Raw genomic sequence first — 25,735 nt, forward strand, 5'->3', positions numbered from 1 at the left:
CAGTTGCAAGCTGGAGAATGACGGAGTTCAAACTTCCAAGCCAAAGTTTTGAACACCTCCTAGAGCCTCAGCCCCAGGTGGCCATTAGGAGCTTAAATGAGGGAGAATTTCTCCCACCATCCTCTCAGGAAGCAGGTCATGGTCCATTCTACACAGTGACACATCTGACAGCTTACAGACAAATGTGGAGCATTTATTGCTAATGAGAAATTAGACTTAGGCTTGCCAGGCACAGGGTGATAATTTTCTTCAAATTTCTCAGAGAAAAGTCCAGAAATTTGAGGGAGTACCACTCTCAACTTTGGTGTTCTGATCTTTTCCTCCCTTCTCCTTAATATGAAGGCTTTGTAAGCAAAAGCACTGTTAGAAATTTACATAATACTACAAATTTTCCTACATTTCTCTATTTAACATTCATATTTCCCATACTTTGAGATATATGTTTATTAGTTAGAGAAAAGACCACTGCTACAAGGAAAAATCAGTTATGCGCTTTACAGACCATCAGCAAGAATGGGTGAACCAATTACCTCCTCTTTCTCTCTAGACGGATATTTTGGTTTCGTCCAAATTTGGGGACAGAAAAATAATAACAATATCTGATTTTATTCAATCATATGCCAGGCACTGGTGAAGAATTAATTTCCTTGAATACTTAAATAAAATATTGTGATAAAGTTTTGTTAACACAAATGTATAGATATGGAAATGAGTCAGGGAGGTTAAACAACTGCTCGAAAGCACACAGATGATAAGAGATGGATTTGGTCTTTAAACTCCTCCAGTCTGACTCCTAACCACTGCACGTAACTGCTTCTTGGATCTGTTGTGCTTCTTCAATTTCAGCAGAGGCTTGGGAGTTCAGCACAACACAATTCAAAGGCAGATTTCAAGCCCAAGAATGCTCCCACATCAGATATCACCCCTCTTTCTCTCACGTGCCCATCACCATCACCTCTCTATAGAACAGACATGAATCTCCACATGGGTTGATTTAGTAAACAAAGATCATTCAAACTAAAGATGACCTAGAACTGACCTGAATTTGTCTGACCCATCCCAAGCCCAGACCCAAATACTGGATAAATCTGAATGGAACTGAGACCTTCCTCCAAGGCTGGCAGAAGCATGCTACTTTCCAAGCTGTTGTTCTCTAACTTTTACCAATTCGAATTTGATTTACTATAAACATATTAGCCATACTTTAGGAAAGATATCTAAAGAATCTAATGATTGTATAGTTTATCCCCTCTCTCCACACAGAGTCACTACCTTAACCTGAAGTTGGTATAGGTAGAGTTAAAAAAATAAAAATCTTAAAAGATTTTAAGGAGAGGGTGTCAAGATAGCAGCATAGGTGGACTCTGAACTTACCTCCTCCCACAAACACAACAAGGTTACAACTATTTTTGGAACAATTACCCCTGAGAGAGAACTGAAAATTGGATTAAAAAGAACCACTGCAACAAGGTATAGTCCTGACTGAGGCAGAAATTCCTGTCTGGAGAGAAAAAAGCCACCTTTGTGAGATGTGGGACTTCACAGCCAGCCACCCAGGAGTGACTCCAAGGTACATAGCCTTCCCTGGAGGAGTGGGGGACCAGAGCAGGGGAGTGTTGCTGCTCTAAGCATCCTTCAGACTCAGCAGAATGAGACAAGTGTCACAATATCTGGCTTTGCTGGCTATTAACTACAATGGGGAAAACCCCTAGAAAAGCTATGGAACATAAGTGGAAAAAAGCCAGCTCTTAAAGGGCCCATACACAAATTCACCTATTTCAGAAAGCAACCATAAATCACCAGAAAGAAAGGTGCACAGTCCTTTGTTGAAAAGAGACTCACCTGATAGGCTCTGGGTGCATGTCAGTGAGAGGTGAGACCTCTCCAGGGACTAAGACATTGACAGCAGTCATTACTATGACTTACTACAGTCGTGCTGGCACAGACACTGGCAGACATCATTGGAGTACTTCCCCTCACCCGTTAGCCCAGGGATCTGCCCTGCCCACTAGAGCACTCATTTTATCCAGCTCAGCCAGGGCAGGCAGCCTGCTCTAGGGACTTGTCCAACACAACAGCAAGCCCTTGGACAACTTTTTGGCCTGCATAGACTGGGTGTCTGGATCCTCTGCAGGCAGGTGAGTGGGTCCATCTCTGTGGGGCAGGGTGCATCTGAGGAGGGGCTGGAGATTGTGGGACATTGGTGGAGTGTGTGTGGGCCACTGCAATGGGGTGGCAGGGTCCACTCCAGGGGGTCAGGAACTGTGCACAGACAAGGAGTATGTTGATAGTGGGTGTGGACCTGTGGGCCATGGGGTGTATCAGTGGCAGAAGATCTGTGCTTCTCAAACAGCCACATAGGGGATCAGCCCCACTTTCCAAAGCCTGAAACAATTGGGTGCTCCTGGCCCCAGTCAGCTACAATCCTGAGATAGCTGACAACAGCCTTGCAGGCCAGAGGCCTGCAGCAATTGTAAGCCCCTGAGCCTCACAATCAGCCACACCAGGGGCCTACTTATTCAACAGAAAAAGTGCAACAGGAATGTGCTAAGATCTTTCAGCCAACTGTGCTGGGGCTCCCCAAACCCATTAAACTGACTGAAGGGTCCATAGCAGCCAAACAAAGCTGAGCATTACACTCAGCTGGTCAGGGGCACAGCCTAGACTCCCTGGGCACCTGCAGCAAAAGTAACCCTGCCACAACAGAAATGCACACATAGCCCACCACACAGGGGTCACTCCTGGAATATTTGGAACTGGTGATTAGAGGGAAGCACACTGCTGGGCCTCAAAAGGTGTCTCCTACATAAGGCCACTTCTCCAAGATCAGGAGACAAGCTGACCCACCTAATGCATGGATATAAGCACAAAGAAAGAGGAAAAATAAGGAGGCAAAGGAATACATTCCAAGCAAGGCAACAAGACAAAACCCCAGAAAAAAGAAATAAGCGAAACAGAAATAAATGATCTACCAGACAAAGAGTTCAAGCAAAAAGTCATAAGGATGCTCACTGATCATGGGAGGAGGATGGATAAACACAATGAGAATGTCAACAAAAGATTGGAAAATATAAAAAAGAACCAATCAGAAATGAAAAATACAATACTGGAAATGAAAAATTCACTAGAAGGACTCAATAGCAGAGTACAGGATACAGAAGGATGGATCAGTGAGCTAGACAAAAAGACTAGAGGAAATCACCCAAGCTGAACAGATAAAAGAAATAAAAAGAATGAGAAAAGTCTAAGGGAACTCTGGGACAACATTAAGTCCACTAACATTTGTATTATAGGTGTCCTAGAAGGAGAAGAGAGAGACAAAGGGCCAGAGAATCTACTTGAAGAAATAATAGCTGAAAAGTTTGCTAACCTAAGGAAAGAAACAGACATCCAAGCACAGGAAGCACAGAGGGCATCGAATAAGATAAACCCAAAGAGGTCCACACCAAGACATATTATAATTAAAATGTCAAAAATTAAAGATAAAGAGAGAATCCTGAAAGCTGCAAGAGAACAGCAACAAGTGACAACCAAAGGAAACCCCATAAGGCTATCAGCAGACTTCTCAGCAGAAACCCTATAGGATAGAAAGGAGTGGTATGATATATTTACAGAGATGAAAGGAAAAAGCCTACAGCAAAGAGTATTCTACCCAGGAAGGCTGTCATTCAGAATGGAAGGAGAGATAGAGAGTTTCCCAGACAAGTAAAAATTAAAGGAGTTTATCACCAATGAACAAGTTTTACAAGAAATGCTAAAGGGACTTATTTAAGTGGGAAAGAGAACTGACAAATAGGAATAAGAAAATTATCAAAAAAAGGCAATAAAGGTAGCAGAACCACTACTTATGAAGATAATACGAAGGTCGAAAGACAAAATAACTAAAATTATCTATTTCAATGATAAGAGGGTAATGGATACACCCACACAAAATAAGAAGTTAGATATGATATCAAAAACATAAAATGTGGGAGGAGAGTAGTGAAGAGTAGAGGTTTTAGAAAGAGCTCAAGCTAAACAGACCATCAAATCAATATAGATTGCTATTTACATAGATTATTATATATGAACCTCATGGAAACCACAAACCAGAAACCTATAATAAAGAAAAAATAATTAAGAGAAAGGAACCCAAACATAATGCTAAAGAAAGCCATCAAACCACAAGGGAAGAGAGCAAGAGAACAAGAAAGGAACAGAGAAGAACTGCTAACACACCCAGAAAAAAGTAACAAAATGGCAGTAAGGGTATCAATAGCTACTTTAAATATCAATGGACTAAATGCTCCAATTAAAAGGCACAGAGTGGCTGATTGGCTAAGAAAACAAGACCCATATATATTCTGGATACAAGATGCACACTTCAGACCCAAAGGCACTCACAAACTGAACGTAAGAGGATGAAAAGGATACTCCATGTAAATGGCACAGAAAAGAAAGCTGGGGTAGCAATGCTTACAACAGACAGACTTTAAAACAAAAACAGCAACAAGAGACAAAGAAGGGCACTACATAATGATACAGGGAACAATCCAACAAGAGGATATAACACTTGTAAATATCTATGCACCCAACATAGAAGCACCTAAATATATAAACCAATTATTAACAAACATAAAAGGAGAAATAGACAGTAACACAATAATAGAAGGGGACATTAACACTACACTTACACCAATGGACACAGCATTCAAACAGAAGATCAATAAAGAAACACAGGCCTTAAATCACACATTAGACCAGACAGACTTAGCAGATATATCTAGAATATTCCATCCAAAAATCACAGAATACATATTCTTTTCCAATGCACATGGAACATTCTTCAGGATTGATCACACATCAGGCCGCTAAACAAGTCTCAACAAACTTAAGAAGATTGAAATAATGTCAACCATCTTTTCTAACCACAAAGGTATGAAACTAGAAATCAACTGTAGGAAGAAAATCAGAAAAGCCACAAATATGTGTAAATTATGCAAAATGCTCCTGAACAACGATTGAGTCAATGAAGAAATCAAAAAATACCTAGAGACAAATGAAAATGAAAATATGACATGCCAAAATCTATGGGATACAGCAAAAGCAATTCTAAAAGGGAAGTTTATATATTATATTATATTTTTTATATATTTATATATTACATTATAAGTTTATACATTATATTATAGCAATACAGGCCTACCTCAACAAACAAGAAAAATCCCAAATAAACAATCTAACAGTGCACCTAAAGGAACTGGAAAAAGAAGAACAAAGCCCAAAATCAGTATAAGGATGGAAATAATAAAAATCAGAGCAGAAATAACGAAAAAAATCAATGAAACCATGAGCTGGTTCTTGAAAAGATAAACAAAATTCACAAACCTTTAGCTAAACTCACCAAGAAAAAAACAGAAAATCAGATATGAAAAAGGAGAAATTACAACTGACACTTCAGAAATACATATATCAACGTGATACACCACATTAACAAAACGAAGAAAAAAATCACATTATCATCTCAATAGATGCTGAGAAAGTATTTGACAAGATACAGTATCCATTTAAGATAAAAACTCTGAATAAAATGGGTATAGAAGGAAAGCACCTCAACATAATAAAGGTCATATATGACAAACTCACAGCAAATATCATTCTCAATGGAGAAAAACTGAAAGCTATCCCTCTAAGAATTGGAACCAGACAAGGATGCCCACTTCCACCACTCTTATTTAACATAGTATTGGAAGTCTTTGCCAGAGCAATTAGGCAAGGAAAAGAAATAAAAGGGATTCAAACTGGAAAGGAAGAAGTGAAGCTGTCTCTATTTGCAGATGACATGATTTTATACATAGAAACCCCTAAAGAATCCACTAAAAAACTTAAAAATTATAAATACGGTCAAGTTGCAAGATATAAAATCAACATACAAAAATCATTGTGTTTGTATACACTAACAATGAAGTAGCAGAAAGAGAAATTAAGAATACAATCCCATTTACAATTGCAATAAAAAGAATAAAATATCTAAGAATAAACTTAACCAATCTGTACATTGAAAGCTATAAAACATTATTGAAAGAAATTGAAAAAGACACCAAGAAATGGAAAGATATTCTGTGCTCTTGGATTGGAATAATTAGCATAGTTAAAATGTCCATGCTTCCTAAAGCAATCTACAGATTCAACACAATCCCTATTAAAGTTCCAATGACATTTTTCACAGAAATAGAACAAAGAATCCTAAAATTCATATGGAACAACAAAAGATCCTGAATAGCCAAAGGAATCCTGAGAAAAAAGAATAAAGCTGGAGGTATCAAAGTCCCTGATTTCAAAACATAGTACAAAGCTATAGTCATCAAAACAGCATGGTACTGGCACAAAAAGAGACACAAATATCAATGAAACAGAATTGAGAGCCCAGAAATAAACCCATACATCTATGGACAGCTAATTTTCAACAATGGAGCCAAGAACATACAATGGAGAAAGGAAAGTCTCTTCAATAAATGATGTTGGGAAAACTAGACAGCTACATGCAAAAGAATGAAACTAGACCACTATTTTACACCATACACAAAAATTAACTCAAAATTTATTAAAGGCTTGAGTGTAAGACCTGTAACCATGAAACTTCTAGAAGAAAATACAGGCAGTACACTCTTTGACGTTGGTCTTAGCATATTTTCAGGTACCGTGTCTGACCAGGCAAGGGAAACAATAGAAAAAATAAACAAATGGGACTACCTCAAACTAAAAAGCTTCTGCACAGCAAAAGGAAACCATCAACAAAATGAAAAGACAGCCTAACGACTGGTAGAAGATATCTGCCATCCATATACCTGATAAGAGGTTAATATCCAAAATATATAAAGACCTCATACGTCTCAACAACAAAAAACCAACAACCCAATTAAAAAATGGGCAAAAGATCTGAACAGACATTTCTCCAAAGAAGATATACAGATGGCCAACAGGCGCAGGAAAAGACATTCAACATCACCAACTATGAGGGAAATGCAAACCAAAACTACAATGAGGCGCCACCCCGTGGCCGAGTGGTTAAGTTCGGGCACTCTGCTTTGGAGGCCCAGGGTTTTCATCAAGCCATGTTGAGGCAGCGTCCCACATGCGACAATTAGAAGGACCCACAACTAAAATATACAGCTATGTACTGGGGGGATTTGGGGAGAAAAACCAAAAAAAAAAAAAAAAAAAAGATTGGCAAGAGTTGTTACCTGAGGTGCCAATCTTTAAAAAAAAAAACTGCAATGAGAAATCACTTCACTCCTGCCAGAAGGGCTATAATTAAAAGAAAGGAAATAATGAGTATTGGAGAGGATGTGGAGAGAAGGGAACCCTCATACACTGCTGGTGGGAATGCAAACTGGTGTAGGCACTATGGAAAACAGTATGGAGATTGCTCAACAAATTAAAAATAGATCTACCATATGATCCAGCTATTCCACTGCTGGGTATTTATCCAAAGAACTTGAAAACACAAGTGCATAAAGATATATGCACCCCTATGCTTGTCGCAGCATTATTCACAATAGCCAAGACTTGGAAACAACCTAGGTACCCATCAAGGGACAAATGGATAAAAAAGATCTGATATATATACACAATGGAACACTATTCAGCCATAAGAAACGATGAAATCCAGCCACGTGTGACAACATGGATGGACCTTGAGGGCATTATGCTGAGTGAAATAAGTCAAAGGGAGAAAAAGTCAAATGTTGTATGATCTCACTCATAAATAGAAGATGAAAACTACAACAAACAAACACATAGAAATAGAGATTGGATTGGTGGTTACCCCAGAGGGGAAGAGGGGGTGGGAGGAGGGTGAAAGGGGTGATTAGGCACATGTGTGTCGTGATGGGTTGTAATTTGTCTTTGGGTGGTGAACATGTTGTAATCTCTACGGAAATCGAAATATATAATGTTGTACACCTGAAACTTATATTATGTTATAAACCACAGTTACCACAATAAAAAAAATAAAAAGAAAATAAGATTTTAACATAAAACACAATAACTGAGTCTTTAAGACAATTTAAAAAAAATAAGATATGTCACATCTAGATATAGAGCTATCGATTTACACAAAGATGACTGCGTACGTTAGTATATCAAAATTGTAATTCTTAATTTTATGGGAAAAAAAGTATTTTATTACCACTTTGAGGTATTGCCCAACACACTGTATATTGTATAATGTATATAATACATAAAATTCCAGACTTACCAAAAGACTCTGAATGCTCTCACTCAAACTCTCAGCAACTTTTCTGGTGTTTTTAACTGCTCTATCATAAATAAAAGTTGTAGCACCTCGGTTCCAATCTACTACAATTATATTCATATCGTCTTGCTTCAACAAAACCCTTAGAAAGTTCTGAAGCCATGCTGGAGGGGAGCCAGTGGGTCTGTATCCATGAATAAGCCAGACGGTTTTCTTGCTTACGTTGAAATTAACGTTAAGTGAGTAATTCTGTTCAAACAGTGGCTCAGCACAGTTCAGGTTGCTCCTTGTATACATGATCAGAAAGGTCTCCGTCTTGGGAATAAACAGATCTTTGAAGGAATCCTTTACACTTAGATGGGAGAATTCAAGGCATGGTCTTTTATTCTCTGAAATCAAAAATGTCAGTCAAGCTGAGTATGTACTGGGATAGCATTTGATTCGAATGCTGTTGCTGTTGCAAAGAATAGAATTGAACTTGGAGGGTGGGAAGGATTTCATTTCATTAGCACTTAAACATAATTTATGAGCAACTACATGGTTTAAAGTAATTCTTGGATTATGTAAAAAGACTTTTTGAACTAGAAGTATTCAAAATTTACAATGAAACAGAGATAAATGGAGTTGGGTAAACGTTAAGAATTATTTTTTATCAGTACAAAATAGCAATGATGTGACTACAATCATTAACATTGTTAATAAAGTGTTATGCATACCAATAAAAGTAGATAAATTATGAACTATAACAGAAATTTTGGAGAATATAATATAAGAATACTTATACATGGATAGTCAGCATTAGAAAAAAAATATTTTACCTGCCTGATGATCAAATAAATACAAATCAAAACAATAAGGTGTCATTTCTTCTTATCAAATTAAGCAAAATGGAAAAATCCTTTTAACAACACTTGTGAGGGTAAAGGTAACAAATATTCTTATACGTGGATGCTGAGAGCATAAATTGATACAACATTCTTTTGAAATTTTATGTGCGTGTGTGTGTGTGTACCACACACACACAATCTTAAAAATATTTATTCTTCCTGATTTTTTTCTGGGATTTAACTAACGAAATAAACAATTTGTATTAAATGTAAAGACATTAACCACAGGGATGCATAATTGAAAAAATTGAAAACACCTTAAATATAAATATATACTAGTCTCATCCATGTGTGTATCCTATCTTTTTTTTTAGGAAGATTAGCCCTGAACTAACTACTGCCAATCTTCCTCTTTTCACTGAGGAAGACTGGCTCTGAGCTAACATCCGTGCCCATCTTCCTCTACTTTATATGTGGGACGCCTGCCACAGCATGATGTCCCAAGTGGTGGCATGTCCACACCCAGGATCCGAACTGATGAACCTTGGGCCACCAAAGCGGAACTTGAGCGCTTAACAGCTGCGCCACCAGGCCAGCCCCCTTATCTTTCTCATTCTCTCTTCTTCTCTCTCTCTCTTTATCTTCCCATCTATCTATCTATCCATCCTAGAAGGAAGTAGGGCATAAAATGAAATAACTAAGCCAAATCAACAGCAACACTCATTGCTATGCAGTGAAATAATAGCTGCTTTTTACTTTCTTTTTCATAATTTTTAGAATGTTTTTCAAAATAAGCATATAATCCTAAAACATTGTTTGTAATGAGAGCATACACTTGTACTGTTTCTGGGAATTTACTTGTCAGAAGATTTGGGAAAACAATTTGTTAATATATATCAAAACTTCACAAAAATGTTAGTATACTTTATGCCAGTGATTCCACTTCTAAGAATGAATCCTAAGAAACTAGTCTGAAAACACATTAAAAACAATAAACTAATATACGTTATTTTAATACTGAAGAAATCAAAGTGATATAAGTGCTCAGAAATAACTTGATTAAGTAAACTACGTGTACACGTATTTTATAAATTCTAATTTTTTAATATATTTATTTACTATACATATTTAATTTACATTTATTTACATTTACATAATTTAATTTACTATATTTAATATACATAAATATTTAATATATTTACTATATTTAATATACATATTTAATATTTAATATACATAAATATATTTAAAACTATAAATATATAGCATATATTTGATAAATCCATGATAATTTGCATTAATTCTAATAATTCTAGATTGGAAAGTATATATGTTATACTGTCACAATTATTTAGAAGAAGACAAAGGAGGAAGGTAATGAAGGAGAGGCAAGACCTAAAATTCCCAGGTTAACAGTTGAGAGATACCTAGACAGGTGAAAAACTTTGATGACTCACTTGTTCTCAGTACTAGGGAACGAGCAAGTGGAGAAGAGCAATAAATCAAACCACAGTGCAATAGCAATGCTTCCTCCACTGTACGAACTGTGTAGGGAACTGTGTACATCCACTTCCCCACCAGCTGGAACTCTAAAAAGGCCAAGTGCAACCAATACATCCAAACAGCTGGTCGAGTCCAAGCCAGGATGGATTTTACCTGGCCCTAGAATGAGTAAGGAGGAATAAACTAGCAGGATCCCTGTGATAAAATAATGGAAAGAAATCACCCAAAACAGTCAACAGAGAAATCTATTATCTATTACCAGATGGAGGAGTGAGTGCAGAAAATTCTACAGCATCCCCATTAGAATGCAAGAAAGATCATGTCTCAAAAACACGAGCAGGAGACAATTAAGAGAAAATTGAGGTAAAAAACAATAGAATAAGATGAAAAATGGAATACTGAGATACTCCAATTCAGGAAAAGTAAAAATATAACTGCAGAATAAAAACTCACATTATAGATGGTAAAAAAAAAACATGGAAAGCTCACCTTATAGTAAGAAATGAAGGAAGAAAGAGATTAAAATTATGAAGGGAAACATAGATATGGCACAGGAAATGATGATTCAAATTACAAGTCATTGGTGTTCTCTTGTTGGGAAGGGAGAAATTTGCGGGGGAAGAGGATAGCAGTTACAATAACTAAGGAAATAACTGTCTACCAAGGTGTGTGAAAAGAAAAGGGACATCACAACCCAGAGAAAATCAGTGAATCAGACTCACCGAGAGAGATCCTAGAAACTGGTTTGGGTTTCAATGAAAAAGAAAAATATCCTAAAAATATCGAGGCAGAAAATCCAGGTTACAAATAGAGGAATGAAGTTATGATGACTTCAGATTTGTCCTTTAAAACAATGACAGATAGAAGTGTAATAACTGAAGGTTATAAATGGAAAATTTGTGGCCTAATAATTTTATACCCTTCCTAAAGTGCACCATTCATCAATGAGTAGAGTTCCTGACATCATCACTATTAAATAAATGCTAGATTTATTGGAGACAAGATCCACAGAAACTCACAGTATGAAAAGATTGAAAGTGAGCATGGAAATAAGTTAGACACCAATGTAAGTGTAAACATTATAAAACCTAGTAAAATGTAAACATAATTTCAACACCATTCTTGTTCAAACATTCAGTAAAAATATTTAAATATTAGTATAAGTCAATATACTAATAAGTTTGGAACAAAGGTTAAAAGGAGTATAGAGGAAGTAAGTGCAGTAAAAAAATTCCTTAATGGAGAGACCTAAAAGATGACAATTTTTAAAATTTTAATAAATAGATAAGTATGGGTTTAAAAAGATATTGAAAACCTTAAATGTTAACTGTTGCACTAGGTAAAATAGTACACATAACTTTCTACACACTGAAAATGCACAGCATGGTGACTATAGTTAATAATGATATTGTAAGGGGCCAGCCCGGTGGCACATTCTGCTTTGGTGGCCCAGGGTTCATGGGTTCAGATCCCGGGTGAAAACATGGCACCGCTTGGCATGCCATGCTGTGGTAGGCGTCCCACATATAAAATAGAGGAAGATGGGCACGGATGTTAGCTCAGGGCCAGTCTTCCTCAGCAAAAAGAGAAGGATTGGCAGCAGTTAGCTCAGGGCTAATCTTCCTCAAAAAAATAAATAAATAAATAATGATATTGTATACTTGATAATTAATAAGACACTTTGTATACTGGGAAGTTGCTGAGAGTAGTTCTTGAATATTCTCATTACACACACACACACACACAAAGTTAATCATGTGAGTTGATGGGTGTATTAATTATCTTGATCTTGGTAATCACTCTACAATGTATATGTAGATCAAATCATCACATTGTATACTTTAAATATATACAATTATATTTGTCTATTATTCCTCATAAAGTTTGGGGCAAAGAAGGAGGAGAGGGCAGAGATGGCTATTCTCATATTAGAGAAAATAGACTTTAAGTTAAAAATTCTTACAAAAGACATCATAAAGCTAAAACTATAAAATTATTAGGCGAAAACTTCATGATATTGCTGATGAGGATGAAAAATGGTGAAACGTGGAAAACGGAATGGTAGTTGCTAAAAAAAATTAAAAATAAAATTACCATATAACCCAGAAATTCTACTTCTGGGCATATCCTCAAAAGAATTGAAAACAGAGACTCAAAGAGGTCCTTATACACCAATATTCACAGCAGCATTATTCACAATGACCAAGAGGTAGAAGCAACCCAAGTGTCCATCAATAGATGAATGGATAAATAAAATCTGGTGTATATATAGGGGCAGCCCTGGTGGTGTAGTAGTTAAGTTTGCATGCTCCACTTTGGCAGCCCAGGGTTTGTGGGTTTGGATCCTGGACATGGATCTACACACCACTCATCAGGCCATGCCGTGGTGGCATCTCACATACAAAATGGAGGAAGATTGGCACAAATGTTAGTTCAGCGACAATCTTCCCCAAGCAAAACGAGGAAGATTGGAAAAAGATGTTAGCTCAGGGCGAGTCTTCCTCACCCAAAAAAAAAAAAAATCCTTGCATATAAATACAATGGAATATTATTTACCTTAAAAAGGAAGGCAATTCACAGGGCTGGGCCCGTGGCATAGTGGTTAAGTTCACACACTCCACTTCAGGGGCCCAGGGTGCACTGGTTCAGGCCCTGGGTGCAGACCTACACACCACTCATCAAGCCATGCTGTGGTGACATCCCACACAGAAGAATTAAAAGGACTTTCAAATAGGATATACAACTGGGGCTTTGGGGAGAAAAAGAAAGAGAAAGATGGGTAACAGATGTTAGCTCAAGGCCAATCTTCTACCAGAAAAAGCGCACTTTAAAAAAAAAAAAAAAAAAAGGAAGGAAATTCTGACACATGCTGCAACATGGAAGAACTTTGAAGACATTATGTTAAGTAAAATAAGCCAGTCACAAAAATACAAATACTGTATGATTCCACTGATACGAGGTACCTAAAGTAGTCAAATTTATAGAGACATAAAGTAGAATAGTTGTTGCCAGGTGTTGAGAAGAAGCAGAAAGTAGAGAGCTATTGTTCAATGAGTACAGAGTTTCGGTTTGGGAAGTTAAAAAAATTTTGGAGATGGATGGTGGCAGTAGTTGCACAATAATGTGAATATACTTAATGCCACTGAACTGTACACTTCAAAATGCTAATTTTTATGTATGTTTTACCATGATCAAAACAAAACAACAACAACAAAACTTACAGAATCCAATTCCTGCCATGATGGATATCTGAATCCAGACTTGCCTTATTTCTGTAAACAACCAGAACACTAGATAAAAATGTACAGAAAAAAAAGTTTAGACATCGGACAACAAGAAGCACAGGACTGTGATCCCTGAAAGAAAGAGAACAAATGATTTGAACCCTCTAATCCAAAAGCTTTCTGTCTGGAGGAAGTTTCCAGACCAGTGCAGTAAAGTTTAATCCAAGAAGAGCATGCTGAGTTGGAGAGAAAGATTGGAGTTTAGGGGGGCTGAAACAACTAGAATTTGCATCGCAGAGCGGCACCAAGGACGGAGCTGTGCAGAAGCAGAGCTCCGAAATTTACAGATGGGACTCTTAGTTTGTCGCTGGGTACAAACCTAGGCATGCCTAGGGTGAAACTCCACAAAAAGCTGTGAGCTGAATAATCCCAAAGGTCACAATGTACTGGGAGACACTGAAGCTCCAACTAGCCAGTGTAGGAAGACCCTAATGAACATCAGAGACATTCAGTAGAGACCCTAGAAGAGTCAGACTTAGTTGTAATGGAGCTAAACTACATCTAGATTAAAAGAGAACTTAGATTCATCCTTTCTTTCTCTCATTCTTTCAGCTCTGCTTGTTTTGATTGGCTTTGTTCCCTGGCAGGTAACAGGCTATGTGTATGAAATATTGAGAAAAAACATTAACAATGTTGAAGTAAGCAAAGATTTTTCAGATAAGATACAGTAAGCATGAAACAAAAGAAAAAATGATAAATTGAAAATTGTCATAATGAAGCATGTCTGTTCCTAAAATAACACTGCTAAGAATATGAATATGCAGGTTTGCAATATGTGCATCTGAAAAAGTACCTGTATCCAGAATATGTGTGTGTGTTGTACGTGTGTGCATACACACATATATATGTAAAACAGGAAGACAACTTGATTTTTAAAAATTGGAAAAAGAATTGAAGACACTTCACAAGAGATGATATAATGGCCAATAAGCTCAAGAATGATGCTTAACATCATTAGTCATCAGGAAAATGTAAATTGAACCAAAATAATAGACCACTACACAATCACTAGAATAGCTAAATGAAAAAGACTGAAAGAACCAAGCATTGGTGAGGATGTAAAACAAGTTCAAGTATCCTACATTGCTGAGGGAAATGACAGACTGATATAATACTTTGGAAAAGTTTGGTAGTTTCTTACAGTGTTAAATATGCATTTATATGACCCCCAAAATTCACTTCTAGTCGTTTACCCATGATACATGAAAACATTTGTCCACATGTTATATGTATAACAACTTCCTAGTTCTTTTCATAAAGACCCCAAATTGGAAAGATCCTACATGTCAATCAAGAGGAGTATAGATAAAACAAATTGTGGTAGGTGGATCTATATGATGTAATACTACCCAGAAATAAAAAGGAATAAGCAGCTTAAACAACTTCGATGAATCTCAAAAATGTTATGCTGAGAAAAAGATTCCAGAAATAAAAAGGTACATATTTTTTAATTCTATTTATATGAAATTCTAGAAAAGGATATCTAATCCAGTGTCAGAAAGTAGATCAGGATTGTATATAACCAGAGGTGGTAAGGGGATTAATTGGAAAGATTTTTGGGATGCAGAAAACGTTTTATATCTCAGTTGATGAGATGTCTTGGGGAAAGGAGAAAGTACCCAAGAGAAATGAATAATATTGTAAAGACAGTTAAAATTATGTTTATATTATAAATTGAGTAAAAAGAGGCCTGTGAAACTGAGTCAAGATAGATTAATGCAACAGAATGGGAACACCCAAAAATATATTATACTACTCTTGATAACTACGGCAACTCAAAGTAGTCAAAGGTAATGGATTTTTAAATAGACAATGGCTAGGATAATTACTTGATTCTGGTTATATTAAAACATTCCATGAAAAAATAAAATTATATGAAATGGAAGAAGAATGCAGTCAATATGTACATGATCTCAGATTGAGGTATGACTTTTTAGCATAAAAACAAAGGAAGAAACCATAAAGTATGAGACCAATAGATTTCACAGCACATAAATTTAAAACTTCTGTACATAAACACCATAAACCAGCCAAAAGACAAAAATAAATAAACTAGGGAAATATTTTCAATATAAGGTAGGAAAGGAATTAATATACTTACATATAAAGAACTATAAATGAAGAAAAAGAATACCCCAATTGAACACCAAGTGAGAGATATAAACAGATATTTTACAAAATAAAATATTCAAATGGCTCATAAACATATTAAAATGTGCTCAACCTTCTTAAAATCAAATGAAGATCAATTAAAATAATATTACCATATCATTTTTACCATTATACCCATTGACCATTAACACCAATGTATATCACAGGATTTTAAAAAGTGATTACTTAGGGAGCTAACACTGATGACCTAGTGCTTGAAGTTGAGCATGCTCCACTTCAGTGGCCCAGGTTCCGTTCCCAGGCACTGAACCACACCACTCGTCTGTCAGTAGCCATGAGGTGGTGGTGGCTCACACAGAAGAACTAGAAGGACTTACACCTAGAAAATACAACTATGTACTGGGGCTTTGGGAAGGAAAAAAAAAAGAGGGAAAAAAAAAAAAGAGTAAAAGATGTTAGCTCAGGGTGAATCTTTCCCGGTAAAAAAAAATACAAAATGTTTTAAAAAGTGATTATTTAGGAATCAACTAAATATATGGTGATGAGAGACTAGAAAAATAAATTATGGTGCCTTCATAAAATGGGGACTCTATGCAGCAATAAAGAAATCTATATAGGGGCCAGCCCAGTAGCGTAGTGCTTAAGTTTGTGAGCTCTGCTTCAGCACCCCGGGGTTCACAGGTTTGGATCCTGAGCATGGATGTAGCACCACTCGTCAAGCCACACTGTGGCAGCATCCCACAGAAAATAGAGGAAGATTGGCACAGATTTTAGCTCAGCAACAATCTTCCTCAAGGAAAAAGGGGAAGAAAAAAAAGAAATCTATATAATCCATATATATACATATATAGTCCCTAATTTTACCTATAAAATATAATATATATACACTACACTATAAACACATACACACATTTGTGCACATGCATACTCACATATTTACTGTAATAGAACTGGTAAGAAATAAACAAATGCCTTAATTGTTGTTTGTGGAGATGGTATTATCAGAGTAGATTTTTTCTCCATTTTTCTATATTTTGCTGTGTTTTATATTTTCTGCATTTTAATATTTTCTGAGTGTTCTAGATCTGAAATACTCATTTACTAGTTTTATAATGAGGAAAAAGTGGTTTAAATAGACCAGTTAATTAAAAAATAATAGCAAAAAATATTGTCACCAGCAAAAGATGAAGATATCTAAAACAGATAAGTGTTGACTTTTTAAAACCTTGTTTAAAAAATTAACAAATTGAAGTTCTGAGGACTAGACTAAGTAACTCGATTGTGATTAGAAATTCAGTAGCAGGAGCACAATGTTGAATTTTATTGCCAAATACGTAGGAAGATAATGACTCTCTGACAATCTAAGGTTTCAAATTATAGAAGCAGTAAAATTGTTAAAAATACCAAAGACATATGGTGAAGTGAGGACTAATCATTCCAAGTTGTTCAGCTGTATCTCTGGAATACATTTCCATTCTAGTGACAATGGCTGTGAAGAAGACAAGGAGATCAAAATGGACAGAGTCCAGAGCCCTGGACAGTGCCCTGAACATGGACAATTGAGACCCAAGTCCCTCTATCCTCTCTCAAACATCTCTTGTGCCTCTGAGCCAATTCTTTCTCATCTCTGAGCCCTGATCTCTTTAAAGGGAAGGAGTTGAAACAAATGGTCCCTATGATTCATATTATTCTAACTCATGTTATTCTTTCATTTCAAACCTATTTTCATACTTGGTAAGCTGCTGAGAGAAGTTACTCTGCCTTGCAACTTAGTCAGTGCATAATCCAGAGGATTCTGGTACAGACTGTCCATGGGCCACACATGCTGAAGCTCTCCATCTGGAAATTATCTGAGAAAATGCACATGGAAGAAAACACTGATTTATTCTAACCTAATTTATGTTGCCTTATAATTGTCCAAATTGCACATATATGTTATCTCCTTTGAACTTCACAATGCAAATAGTATTATGACTTTTATTTCCAATTAAAAATAAGGAAACGGGTTCAGGGAGGTTAAACGATTTGGCCTAGGATAACAAGCCATCAGGACTTGAATCTGGGTCTTTTAACTGCAAATTTTGTGTTCCTTCATGTCGCCCTTATAATAAACAAACTTTGGCACAATAAATTAAAGTTGCTTGTGTGCATCTGATTTTAGTAAATCAAGAGAAATAAATTACTAATTACATCAGAAAGATTTTTAGACTATTTAGAGGAAAATCACGATGAATTTATTGAGGCTGTAAACTCATAATTCCATGGGTTTTAGAAAGATCATTGCCCTACAAACAGCCTACTATGTAAAGTTCTATAACTTCCTATCCTCTTACCCCTCAAAGTGTTGTGTACATACCCATGAGTATCACCTGGGAGTGTATTAGATTTACAGAATCACTTCCAGTCTACAGATAAGCATCTGCATTCTAAACAAGATTCCCAGGTGTACTATATCACATATTGTTAGTTCTATCATCTTAGAAAAATGACTCCATTTTTCAGAATTTCACTTTCCTCAACTGTGAAATGAAAAAGATGAATTAATCTATCTTTAACATCTCATCTAGTTTCCCCAAACACAGGAATTGACAAATTATGGCCTGTGGGCTAAATCTGGCTGGCAAGCTAAGAATGGGTTTTACATTTTAAGTGGTTGAAAAACATAAAAATAATACTACTTTGTGACACGTTACAATTATAATAAATTAAAATTTTAATGTCCATAAATAAATTTTTATTAGAACACAGCCTCACTCATTTGTTTACTAATTGTCTGTGGCTGCTTCATGCTATGATGGCAGAGCTGAATAGATGCAACAGAGGTTGTACAGCCCTCAAAGCCTGAAATATTTACTATCCAGCCCTTTACGGAAATATTTGCTGACTCTTCCTATAATTATAACTGCAATAACCACAACTGCTGTTAAGCAGTTGCTATGAATTAGAAACCATACTAAGAATATAAATGCATATTATTGGAATATATATGCATATCGATATAGATTTGTATACAGTTTGTTCAGCCACCTCTCCGCTCCCATTTTATTCTACTTAAAAATTTTAAAAACATCTGACTAATCTGTTTTGCAGAAAGTTTTTCCTTTTTTGAAGGCAGATACAATCATGTAATACCTTTCACACTGAGGAGTATGAAACATGCCCTCCAGTTACATATATTAGAATCTCTAGCGGAGAACGGAGGAGCATGTATAATTTGAATAAAACATACCTATATGAAATAAATTACTGAAAATTCAAGAAAATTTCCTAGGCAGCTGGGAATTCAAGGAAAACAAGAGAAAGCATAAGAGTTCGCACTGGTTAAGAATGATTTTGAGATTCACCAAATCTTTAATTTCCTTATTTTCTATTTACTGTCATTTTTATCTAAAAGGTCTGATATTCTACTTTGGTCAACAGAGATAAAAACATACTTAGTAATTATATCTGAGTTTTCCCAACTGAAAATTTAGGCAACTGCCTAACTACTAATCAAAACAATAACCTCAGAAAGTCTGCCACATAAGTTTGTAGTATAAACTATGATATTAAGATGATGTAAAATGATGTCAACTATGATACGACACAAAGGTTAGGGGCCTAGACTTCAAATTTCTCTGACTTTCAAATTAAGGTGTCACTATTATATACGTTACACAAACAGAAAATGTCTATCAAGAAACCTCCAAATATAAATGATATTCATATCAAAATTATTCCAAAATAACTAAATTATAAAATATAAATCATAAACTGTATATTAGTACCATTTAGATTCTGTACTTGAATATAAAACTCAAACATTTCCAGAATTATGATTAGTTCAACTATCTAATTGAAAAGAAACACGAAATAATTTGAATTTCTAGTTGATATTTTAAGGTTATTCAAGCATACATTCAAGAATTTTTTAAAAGAGAAATTTAAAACAAGAAAACGATCTGCTTTTGCAAAATCCCCCGAGGAAACTACTCATGGTGAATTTTAAATTTATTACTTTTCTTATTATCATAAAATAGAACAAGAAGTTCTACTTTATTACCACAAAGTAGTAAATGATATCACTAAAATTAGCAAACTTTATTACCACACACGAGTAAACCAGGAGAATAAAGTTCTACTTTATTACCATAAACCAGTTTTGGCTTTTCTTATGACTTAGCATAATAGGACAAAAAAAAGAGAAAGTCATGGTAATGCTTACTTGTTTGCTTTGCAATTGACAAGTGACCTACATAAAAATGTTCCTCAAAAGTAAGGTTATTTGAACAAATGAAACTGAAACAAGATGTTTATTAAGTCATGATTTTCAAATACTGAATTAATTTATTATTGAATTATTCTTTCTCTTGAATATGCCTATTTGTTTTCTATTTACATTTCCTTGTAAAAGGTTTTTTAGTTACTATTTATCTGAAAAGCTAATAAAATACAGAATATACCATTTACCAAACAGACACACACATACATATATACACTATCTTTCTTCATAATAATCTTTTTGATGTAATTAGCCCCTGTACTCATAGTATATATTTTTTCAGATAACAGTGTCATAGTATTCTTCATCCCAGAATGCAGACCAGACTGATTACTTTATGCACAATCTTTTATGATAAATCAAATTATTAAGTTCTTACCAGATCTTGCCCAGCATATCAAACAGAGAAAAATGTATACTCTCATTTGGAATCTGATAAAAGTAAAAGAAGCACTCAGATTCACCAAAAAAGAAATACTGAAATTCCTTAAGGTTTCTCTCTGGTAAGATTGTCACAGTCCAGTAGGTTTTGATGCAAAAGGTCTTTGACCTTTTGCTCCTCCCTGTTTGTTGAAAGGTGAGGTAGTTCGTTTTCTCCCATTTAGTTTGTGGCTGTGAGAAGGATTTTTAAGTCAAAGACTCTGTAATAAGTCACAAACATTCAGCTACACAAGCTGAAGTTAAGGGAAAGAAAAAGCTAATTCTATCTTTCTTTTATTCCTCTTAACCTCAGGATGTCAGAAGTGGTCATGAAGAATATGTTGGTTGAAAGCCTAGAGCAAATGTGATGTTAGAAAATGCTAGAAATGGAAAGAGTTAGAAAAAGTTGTGGTTTACGTTCATTTTGAAACAAACTAAGTTGTCTTTATGCACCATAAAATCAATAATGAAATCCATATCCATCAAGCTGTCAAGTATAAAACACAGCCTTTGCATGCTTATGTCATTTTGCAACTCAAACTCAGTGGCTATTTTAAAACTCAAAATTCTAGCCTGTCCCTTGAGACCTACAAGTTGAAAATCAAAAATATTTTTGTTTTGAATATAACAAATATTTTTAAATTATTATAGGTTTTCTTTTTACACATTTACTTAATGTTTCCCTCATTTTCCTTCAAGCAATGGACATAGCAGGCAAGGAAAATAGAAAATTTTTCTGAGTACATGCATTATAGTTAAAAAATTAAATTTGTTTTTTGGAAATTCAAGTCTTTGTAAATATCCAAAGATATTTTAAGAACAGATCTGTTTAATTTACATCATCAACCAGCAGAAATTAGTCTGAGGTCTGGGGAGTTACTTCAGAGGATCCACAAACGAAATGAAGTATTCATTTAAAAATCATGAAACATTTAACTGCTGATGAAACCTCTCATCATTTTGATCTGTTTGAACTCTCGAGAGTTTATGTGAGACTTCATTCTTAAAACGGTGTCAACACTACGTTTTGGCTGGAGACCACCAAATAGCCTAGATCCTTCCACATCATTTAGTTGTAACAACTACACTCCTCTAACAAAGATAACAATAAACCACATCATTTCAGAACGTGGGAAGAAAAATAATATAATCAATCATCTTACATGTTAAAAGAGAGTCTTCTTAAGTTCATACTCAAATTAAAAGATGTCTTTCCTATTTAACATATAATTTTTCTTTTGCTGTGTGCTTTTGATGTGACACTGTAATATGAATCTTGCACATTATTTTCATCTTTACTGTTCTAAAGAGCTCATATTGAGAATATCAACTTCAAATTTAAGACAGTACAATACATAGCAGAGTTGCAAAATATGAAATTACATTTCATTTTCATTTTTTTCTTACTGTCAATAGTGATAAAGTTGGAATTATTAATGTTATTGCATTAAGTAGCCAAATATTGAGGAATGATAAAATATTATATAAAATGCCTATAGGGGCCAAGCCAGTAGCATGGTGGTTAAGTTCATGCACTCTCCTTCGGTGGCACCGGGGTTCACGGGTTCGGATCCTGGGTGCAGACATACATACCACTCATCAAGCCATGCTGTGCAGCATCCCACATACATCCCACAAATAGAGGAAAATTGGCACAGATGGTAGCTCAGAGACCTCACCAAATCTTCCTCACCAAAATAAAAACACAAAAAAACGCCTATAGTTCAGCAAACAATATTTATTTATGCACTTATTTAGACTTCTTTGTATATAAAAAATGATTTTAAGTAGCTTACAGCTATGCATACACTATAACAATAATATAAAAGTGACAATGAGGATGATGGTGATAAAGACATAACATGGATTGAGCCCCATGCACCAGCCATGCTTCTAGGCACTTTACAGGCAATTATAAGAGGAGCTTAGGAGTGTTTATTGACATGGGGAGTCATGTTTTATCAGAATATATTTTGGCACAACCTTTTTGTATGATTTAGCAATATATATCAAAATGTTTAATGATTTTACCCTTTGACTCAGCAATTAAACATCCAAGATACTTTCCTACAGAAATACTAACACACGCACAAAGACATATAAGCAAGGATGTTTATTTCAGCATGTTTATAACAGCCAAAAAATGGAAACAATGAAAATGGCTAATCATGGGGGATTAGGCTAATTATGTACAGCTGTGGATGAAAATTAAGGATGTAGATAAATCAATATTTATTGGTGTAGAAAGTCTCCATTACATGGTTTTAGAGGAGAAAAGGTAAGCTAAAAAGCAATATGCACAGTAAGGTTTACTTTCCTAAGATATGTTTTATGTATATATGCATAGGTCAAAGTTGGGAAGATTTTCCTCCAAATGTTTATCTCTGCATCATAGACTTATTGGTGATTTTCACTTTCTTATTTATTTCCCTAAATATTAAAAATATTTCTTTATAATAAACATCTAATAAAAGTAAAACAGCAAAGAATCTATATTTAATTGAGACAACTATGGTTAGGAAAATCAGAATAAAGACAAAATGAGGGTAAGAAAAATAATGAGGACAAGTAAGGTCACTTTTTAAAAAAGCATCCACTGGAGTCCCTTAACACTAATTTACCAACTTTCTCCATTCATTTATTCACTCATTTGTTCATTCATGTATGTAAGTTTTATTAAGCATCCACTGATTTCCAGGCATAACTTAGTTGTTGGACATACAAAGTAGAGACATTCGCTTATTCAAACCGTATTATTTCAACAACTATTTATTACACATTCACAGATGAGTCAGGGATTGCCCCAGGTACTAAAATATATTTACCCCGTAGTACTTCACAGTGAGTAGGGCTTGCTTGAAAAAGGTACATCTAGGAAACTATGGAATCACACAGGTGGGGCAGCCAGCTAATCTAGGGTGCAGAGTTCAGTGAAGCCTTGCGGGAGATGCTCCCGGGCTGAGCTACAGAGAGAGTAAGAGCCAGCTGCGCAAAGAAGGGGAGAAAGGCGTTCTTGTTATATACATACATATTTAAAATATATATCTATACATAAACATAGTTTATAGTTTTATATATTATATATACAGATATTTATATATAAACATTTTCATTTTTGATGTCTTCATATAGTTAGGGGTATAAGACATTCTGATATGAGTGAAGAAAGGCTAATCTTATACAGTGTTCATACATTTAACCCATTAAACCTTAAGTGTGACTAACGGTCTAGTAAATGCTGAGAGTAAAGTGAATTATTTTTTAGCTACTGCTGGGTTTCTTACCATGCATGCCTCCAATATGAGTTAGGAAATACAGTATGCTTACATTAGAAAAATGATATATTGAGGTCAAGTTATGAACAAACAGCTAACAGCCTGAGCTGACTTTCAGAGCTAATAACATTAAATAAGTACTCTAGAATTATAAGTACCATAAACGTATGTACTGCCAAATGAAAAGAGGATGTGATAAGAACTCCAAAACCATACACATTCGTAGACAAAGAATGACATAAATTTCAATATATCAAGATAAGATCATTAATTATTCACAAATATAGTTAAAGGTTTATAACATTCACAGTCATATATACGCATTGCATATTTTACAATGAACCTGAAGATATATCTCCCACATAAGCAGTGTCTTAAGAGGAAATTCAAGAGGAAATATGTTGGTTTGGATAAGATTTATGTGGTAAATGAATTTAAAAAATCAATAGATCTACACATAATAGAGACTCGCAGGTATCCATATCAACATATATTTGTTACATGCCTGCAGTGTGCTAGTTTCTTTAACTCCCTTCTACCCTACAACAACATTGATGACAGAGGAAAGAAGAAAAAACAGAGACAGGACTTAGCAGACATGATATATCAGGTGAAAGTGACTACTGAAATTACTGACACATTATTTTGTATTTATAGGTATAGACAGTCTTTCTCATTATTCTGTAAGCTTTCGGAGGGCAGTTTTTATACTGACCTTTGCTTCCCAAGGATTAGATAGCGCCTGGCACACAGTAAGCACTGAACAAACACCTATTAAATGAACTAATTATGTAAGTCCCATCCATCCCTTAAGAAATAGGACTTGAATTCCAAAAAATGAAATTACTTATTTAAGGTCAAAAAATTAAGCAATGTCATAGTTCAATTAGAAATCCGGGTTCCAAAGACGTGTCCGTTTTCATTAGAAAAGATTATTTTTGGTCCACCAATCAAGGAAAGCATGCCTCTTCAATTCAAAATGAATTATCACCACGCCTACCTCAAGGCAAAACGGTGTCTTGATTACTTGTATGATATTTGCAGGACGTTTTCAGGGTCCTATATAGATATACAGTATCTTCAGAAAGGAGGCCAAATTAACAGTTGATTTATCAAAGTACTGAGTTTCTGATAAATTTTCTTCCCTCTTTCTTTTAATTATCTTGATCGTTTTTAGGATTCTTTTCTTTTAACCCTCCTCAGGTAAAAATCAATTCTTCACCCTGGTACGCAGTGTACAAAGTACAGCCCTTGATACACAGTACAAATACTAGATCCTGCTACAAGGGCCCAGCAGCCATCCTCAAGAATTCTGGCTCCAGAATTCACAAAATTTGCTATACCTTTTCTAGTATTCCTTGGTGTAGGCTGTTTTCTCAAGTTCACACGCCTTCTGGAGTCCACCAAAAACCTCCGTGGCCATTTTCAAAGACCTCTCCAGGAGCGCTTCCTAGGTAAGTAAACTTCAATTCTAGTACTCTGTGTACCCAGATCCACGCATGCACGCATTCATTCTTTCAAAAACTATTTTATAAAGAATATAATTGTAAAATCCTAATTATTTATTCATTGACTCTTTGGAAACAAAGAAATTAATCTTCCCCTCATTAGCCTGCAGCTTCGGTAATGCAGTTAGTATGTCTTAAATCATTTCTATAAACATTTTATTTAAAATGTTGGACGAGTAAGTCGAGAATCAATTAATAATGTCGTGCCCGGGAAAACGGAGGCCACTCCACAAGGAAGAGGGCAAAGGCCCTGGCACACTAATTTTTCTCAGCCTCTTTCTTCCTCTCCCACGGTCCCGCTGGAACCTG

General features: G+C 35.3%; 1 protein-coding gene across 5 annotated transcripts in view; it reads right to left on the reverse strand.

Moving 5' to 3' along the window:
• LIPI (lipase I) overlaps positions 1-25,732 on the reverse strand; it is an 80,041-nt gene extending 54,309 nt beyond the window's left edge. For 3 of the 5 annotated variants that reach the window (XR_011433074.1, XR_011433073.1, XM_070252700.1), the window contains exons 1-2: positions 20,603-20,760; positions 8,240-8,625 (exon numbers count right to left, since the gene is read on the reverse strand). Coding sequence is in view for 3 of the 5 variants with exons in the window: in XM_070252700.1 (XP_070108801.1) it covers positions 8,240-8,625; positions 20,603-20,648 (432 nt within the window). In the remaining 2 variants the exon portion in view is untranslated. Of the gene's footprint in view, positions 1-8,239; positions 8,626-20,602; positions 20,761-24,633 lie in introns of those variants that run through there. The other 2 variants (XM_070252701.1, XM_070252702.1) reach the window with 2 other exon arrangements.
• Positions 25,733-25,735: the final 3 nt, after the last annotated feature.

Source organism: Equus caballus, chromosome 26, assembly GCF_041296265.1.
Source record: "Equus caballus isolate H_3958 breed thoroughbred chromosome 26, TB-T2T, whole genome shotgun sequence".
NCBI lineage: Eukaryota > Metazoa > Chordata > Mammalia > Perissodactyla > Equidae > Equus > Equus caballus.